The sequence below is a fragment of the Furipterus horrens genome, unplaced genomic scaffold (genome assembly GCF_987537825.1).
Source record: "Furipterus horrens unplaced genomic scaffold, mFurHor1.1.pri manual_scaffold_12, whole genome shotgun sequence".
NCBI classification, from domain to species: Eukaryota; Metazoa; Chordata; class Mammalia; order Chiroptera; family Furipteridae; genus Furipterus; species Furipterus horrens.
Window position 1 is genome coordinate 22,378,147 of NW_028327182.1, and position 6,702 is coordinate 22,384,848.

General features: G+C 37.1%; 1 protein-coding gene across 2 annotated transcripts in view; it reads right to left on the reverse strand.

Annotated features, from left to right (window-relative positions):
- The window catches only part of PIBF1 (progesterone immunomodulatory binding factor 1), a 169,494-nt gene extending 162,878 nt beyond the window's left edge, over positions 1 to 6,616 (reverse strand). Inside the window, exons 1-2 of one of the 2 annotated variants that reach the window (XM_090258571.1) lie at positions 6,511 to 6,616; positions 5,172 to 5,464 (exon numbers count right to left, since the gene is read on the reverse strand). In XM_090258571.1, the coding sequence (XP_090114697.1) occupies positions 5,172 to 5,423 (252 nt within the window). In that variant the 5' untranslated portion in view covers positions 5,424 to 5,464; positions 6,511 to 6,616. Of the gene's footprint in view, positions 1 to 5,171; positions 5,465 to 6,387 lie in introns of both variants that reach the window. The other variant, XM_090258570.1, reaches the window with a different exon arrangement.
- Positions 6,617 to 6,702: the final 86 nt, after the last annotated feature.

The window sequence follows — 6,702 nt, forward strand, 5'->3', positions numbered from 1 at the left end:
ACACAGGATATGTAATTCCAACTGCCTAAAATCTGCCAATGGCTTCTCTGACTACATAGTCTAAAATAAAGCAAGGATTAAATAAACAATGGTGATGGTCCATATCCAGCCCATGTCCTGTTTCTGTACAGCCCATGAGCTAAGAACGGGTTTTTAATTTGTAAAGCTTGTTTAAAAAAAAAAAAAAGAAAAAAGAAAAATATGTGACAGACCATATGTGGCATGCAAAACATAAAGTATTTAATTTCTGGCCCTTTACAGAAAAAGTTTGCTGGCTCCTTATCTAAAGTAGACATTAGTAAATAATGCTATGCCACATGACCTTGAAGATGCCTTGTTTAACTGTTTTTTGATCATGTCTCTCACTTGAATGTCAGCTTCATAATTACGGGACTCTGTCATATTCATTACTATATTCCCAGCAACATGTCTCAATAAACCTCTTAAATCAACAAAACCACATTCCTCATAATTACTCTTTTTCAAATCAAGAATACTGTTACTCAAAGGACAAAAAACTTTTCTTCTGGGTTACAACTTTTAGTTTCAATTGACTTTTAAATTAAGTCTCTAAACTCAAAGACAATCAAGCTGGGAAGATGCACCTCTTCCTTTCAGCAATAAGGAACACACAGACGTGTGAATTAAAAGAGTTTGGGGGCATTTAAAAACTGATGGGCAACCCCCACCCCCGCAAAAAAAAGCAAGAAAAACCCTGATGGGCGAGAAGAGTGAAGAGGAAGGAATTAAAGAAGTAGTGTAAGGAAAGGGATTTAGATAGCAATAGGTTTATGTGTAAAGCTAACAATTCTCTAGTATCAAGAAGCTGGGCGTAAGCAGGTACCATTTTAAGCCTAGATTAGCAAATGCTGAGTGGGAAGTGGAAATCAACACTCTTTTAAGTTTCCTTGGACCTATCTGTTTCTGTTTTTACAAATGGAGAAACCAAATCAGCAAGGATCAAGACATTCATTGTAACAACTACAATAAATAGTAACTTTAGTAATAAACTGTATAAACATAAACATTGTATTGATGCCATACTGGTGTAGAAAGATGTTAAAGAAAGTCATATATGTATTTCCTAAATAAAAAGGCCTTGATGAGTTTTTAAAAAAGTACTTACTTATCTCCCCCAAATCAAGTCTTCCCTTCTTTCTAACATTACTCTGATTTTTATTAGTAACAACAATGTTCCAGTTAAAAACTTAAATTTTCCAGTTTCCCACCCCTTCCAGTGAGGGGTGGTTATATGCTCTATCATTCTAGTTAATCATGTCACTGGCTTGAACTGCTGAGAAAGCTCTTTAAAGGGTACTGACTCAATTGAATACCAATTATCATTCTCCTTATTTTTGCCTGTAACAGAAATAATACAAGAGGTACATCAGGTACCTGTGATTTTGTACTTGTCACCACAAGTACATGATAAAAACAGGTATGCAAAAGGTTAAAAGGAGCCTGGGTTTCTAAGGATATTAAAGAGTAACTATACCAGCGCTCAGTGATTTATTTTCAGATTCCTGTTATATCAGAGATACAAAATCTTATCTTGCTTAAGCTACAGTTTCCACACCTCTGTTACAAGGTAGCCACCACTTTCCGAGTCTCTGATTTACCAGCTGAATTTAATCTCTGAAACGTTGGACAGCAAGTTCAATCTTTATTCACAGCAGAAATACCTATAACATTCATAATATTTAACCATTCACAACTACTTGAATGCTTTCAATGACAAGAAGTTTGGTACCTTAAAATCAGGTCATTTATAATGTGAAGAGTAAGAACAGGTTTATATTCAGCAGAATCTACCTTTTCTGTTACTTTCCTGAAGCAATAGTCTACTGAGGGAAATTTAGTTTTGGGGATGCTAGAATGTGAGATTTTCATCTTTGTATCCCCAAGGCTCTCTACACTGGTAAGCTTAGAGAATAAATTAAGTGGCTAAAATACTGTTTTTTCATCGATCTCAAACTCACACTTACTCATATTTTACCTCTCTGAAAGAGGAATGCATCTTACAATCCAAGACACGTAACAGTTTAACTTGGCAGTTTTTAATCTTAGTGATACATGCAATGATCCATTTACAATCAAGGTGCCTTGGATTAAATGAACTAAGGAAGACTAATTCTTCTACAACATAATATTTCTTCATATATGTGACAGCAAACATCTCACCTCCAACGTGTCTCAGACTAAGCAGAATAACCCTAGTACTCATAATGATAGACAAAAAAAGGCAAAAAACAAAAAAAGAAATAAAACATGAGAATGTAGAGAAAGGAAGCTATTCTGGAGAGCAATTTGGCAGTATACTTAGTTAAATTAAGTATACGTATACCATATGAGCCAGAAATTTTACTCCTGAGTCTGTATGTCAAAGAAATGTTCACACAGAAGAGAAATGTCTACAGAGGGCCAATGCTGCATGTGGTGGCAAGGAGTTTGAGTTTATGTGGGTGCCTATCGCTGTGGGAGCAGATGGATAAACTGGTGGATAGAATTATGTGGAAGTTGGAACAGATGACTAGATAAACACAAAATAATATATGTGATTTAAAAAGAGGGCTGAGTAGAAAACTATAAGAGATGAAGTCTAAAATAAAACATGCAATTTACATTTATATAAAGGAAAAATAAGATACGCATTCTCAAAAATAAGTATTTCAAAAAATATATAAAAATTAAAATAGGTGCATAGAGAGGAGGAATGGAAATGACCTATGGAAATAAAAGGAATAAATATACAGAATAAAAAGTGACCCTGCAAGGATCAGTGACGATTTACATGTCATAAACTCAGAAATATGATTAATTCAGTCTTATACATTTGCAGTCCAACAGAAGACCACAACAAAATAACTCAACTAAGCACCATGGGTACAAAAATAATATAGTGCTGAATAAATACAGCCACTACCATTATTTTAGTATACACCAGACATCTAAGAGTTTATGTGTATTGATTAATTTAATCCTCCCAACAACTCTATGAAATACTAATATTTCCCAGGAAATCAGGGGACAAAAAAGTTAAGAAATTTTCCCAAAGGAACAAGTAGGGCTGAAATTCAAGCCATGTGTATCTAGAACTGTAGCTCTGATCTGATATACTAGAGAGCCTCTCATTTCTATAATGTAAAGACTACACTTTAAAAAGAAAAGAAGCCATTTACAACCCAGCACAATGCAAGCTGAAGACAATTTTTAAAATGGCCCCCCAAACCCTGTTAAGTCTGGGTATGACTGAGTGAGTGGATTAATGAATGGGAGACTTACTTAAGGCTTCTTCAATGAGTTGCATAAATGGAGATCTTGAGGGGTGAAGATATATGAGCCAGTAGCATTGCAGAAGTCCATTTGAGGGGGGAAAGCATTATGAGAAAAGAAATAGAGATAGGAAACCAGTGGATACACCGATGAAACACCAAGTGACCTACTGTGCCAGGTATGTGACTGTAGACTAGAGAACCTGCGTGTTAGGAGAGCCACTTGGGTAAAGAATGGGCTTTATTCAGACTTCTTGATATGAATCCTACCTGTCTCCATCACTTCTGTCTGAATGGTCTTTGTATACTATTAACCATCTGTGGCTCTGTCTCATCAAGAGCAAAAAGGGGTTCATTCCCTCATTTAAGAAATAGTTGAGCACTTATTATGTGCCAGGAACTGATCTAAGTACTGGAGATACATGAACATCAGTCTATTAAGAGAGACAAATACCAAACCAAAAACAGAGTCAGATAATCTTATGAATGTGTGTGTGTGTGTGTGTGTGTGTGTGTGTGTGTGTGTATGGAACAGAAAATAAAGGGAGGGAGGTTAAAGAATGAGGATATTATTTTAGTTGATAACAGCAACAATAACTAATATTTACTGTGTGCTTACTAAATATCAGAACTAGTCTAACTTATTCTATTGATTTATTCAAGATGATTGCCCATGTATAACACTCCCCACCCCAAAGCACCTATATCTCAAAGAGTTATGAGGAATAACATGACAACATATTAAAAGTGACTGGCATGAGATAAGCATTCAATAAATGTTAGTTATAATATTAAAAATTGCCTAAACTATTTCTTTATTTCATCAAGACTTGCAGTTTAGGACGCTTTATTTTCCTAGAGGCCGTGGGTAAGACACTGAAGGACATTAGTATACACAGATACTGGATAAAATTATAGACTAACTTAGCAAGAAAGAGAGTATAACTGAAACAATAAAATGGGAAAAAGCAAAGGTGGAGGGTTTGGTATTAGAAAGAAAAGATTTTTCTCAGGACAAAAGTAGTAGAGTTAAGAAGTGTCTTCTGTCTTTTCGAAATCACTATAAATTTCTCATAGCTAGTGAAAACTTTACTAGGTCTTACATAAAATCCTCTGTAATTGGAAATAACCATACAAAGAAGAGAAACAAGGACCAGGATATCCCTTCTTATTGGCAAACACCACTTGTTAAAGACTATGGTGATTGAATTTATACTTGGTACTATGTCACAGTAATTACCAAGTTGAAAAACATAGTAAATATCTAATAGAAAGATACCAAAGAAACCAGATCACCAAGGCAGAGAACTATACAGGTTCAATAATAATTATGATCTTGATTCCTCCCTATCAAACTAGTCACATCAGGGTTAGTTCTCAATGAAGCAGAAAACTTGGCTAGAAAAAAGTCTAAGAAAATATACCTCACATTCTAGATTTAAAAAACGGAAGCTACAGCCCTGGCTGGTGTTGCTCAGTGGATTGAGCACCCGCCTGTGAACCAAAAGATCGCCGGCTGGATTCCCAGTCAGGGCACATGCTTGGGTTGCGGGCCAGGTACCCAGCTGGCGGTGCGCAAAAGGAAACTGATAGATGTTTCTCCCACTCACTCTCTCTCTCCCTCCTCTAAAGAATAAATGAATAAAATATTTAAAAAATATTTAGTCTTACATAAGCAAGTCATCCCTCCCTGCCCACCTTTAAGTCACCCCCTTTCAGTACTTCCTGATACACAGAAATATTATGCACATACACCCCCTTCTCAAACCAGTTTTTTAAAGCTATGCAAGAAAATATAATTATCTCAAGTTCAGATTATATATAAGTATTTAATTCTTATTTATCTGCAGCTTGAAGGCAATCAATCACTTAGATAACAAAATGTACACCTGATCTTACCTTTGTAAGATAATCTACTTTCAAATTGTCGATCATCATATTTTTCTGGGATAGCTCTATTTTCAGTAACTGAATATTATGAAGTAGTTCTTTCCGTTCAATTAGCTGCCTGGTGATTTTGATTTTACCATCACGTTCTTCTGATGAGGAAACATCATCTGTAGGTACGGTTGTTTCTAAACTAATATCTTCAGATTCCAGAGAGCTAGAGACATTAACTTTTTTTGAGGCCTTGGCAATTTTTCGAGACATTATGATGGGTCTGCTTTCTTCTCCAATTCTATTTCTATTTTCTGTAGGTTGAAAAATATTAATTTAAATGACTCAAACATTTTCTGTAGAAACCATAAAGTATATTAAAGAGATACTAGGGATTCCTTAAGTAATTATTACGCAATCTAAGGACCCCAAATCTAGGACAGGCTAGTAAATTGCTGCTCACAGTTAAACATATTAAATCAAACTCATTAAATTCTATTATGAACTCAAGAACCTGGATGAATAAGAAACTGTTTTGGGGAGGAAACGAAGAAATTTACTAGCTAAAGGATAAAGCTCTAATGCCACTAATAAAAGCCACACCTGTGCAATATTAGAGCAATCACATGTGAGTTGGTCAAGGGAAGTTTATACACAGATAGAACTTAGAATCTTGTTGAATTTGGGAAGAAGCAGTGAAAAGGGAAAAGCCTGCGGGTGTTAAGGTTGGTCTAGAGGCGGTGAAAGTGTAAAACGGCAGTGGGGGTAGCGGTTGTCCGGCTGTGGACAAGTCTTTGTGAATGAGAGGAGTGACTCCCTCACTCCCCCAAACACAGACACGCCCCTGACTCATCAAGGCTGTGGAGGGTCTGGAGTATCAAATGTATTCGAAATTTATTCCGCAGGCAATGAAGCATCCCTGAAGGCTTTTTAAAAAGGGAAGCAGTGACATACAAAATTTTTATAGGCTTGCAGATGGTAGCATGAAAACAAGAGGGTAGAAGAGAATACCTCAAGAATTCTAAATCGAACTTTTTACTCTTTCAAAAGAATTTCTGAAATTCCTCTGTTATACTACTACACGATACAATGAGTAATTTACAGTATTGCAGATATCAGTTTTTCTAAAGGGAACGACGTGTGTTGAGGGGAAACGGCAAGAGCTTGAGCTGGATCGGCTTCCCTTTCTAAAGGGCAAAGGGTAAGGACGGGTGAAATCAAAGAAAGGCAACATCACCTGGATTACAAAGGATCAGGGACAGAGGCTGGCCACACGTGCGGGGTGAAGAATAAAACCCAGACTTGGCAGCATGGGCGGATTCCTCGCCCCATGCGTGAAAGGAAGGAATAGCCGAGCTACCTCGAAACTTCAATTACTCCACGTCGCAGGCTGGACCCCCCGCCACTGCCGCTACTTCAAGGAGCTGAAGGCGTCTTCAGACTGCTGCTCAGGTTGCAGCACCTTAGGACCGGTAACCAGGACAACCACTTCTGCGCCCCAGGAGGTGAGTGGAAGCGGCAACGTGCAGACGCCCCAGCGCCGGAACTTAGC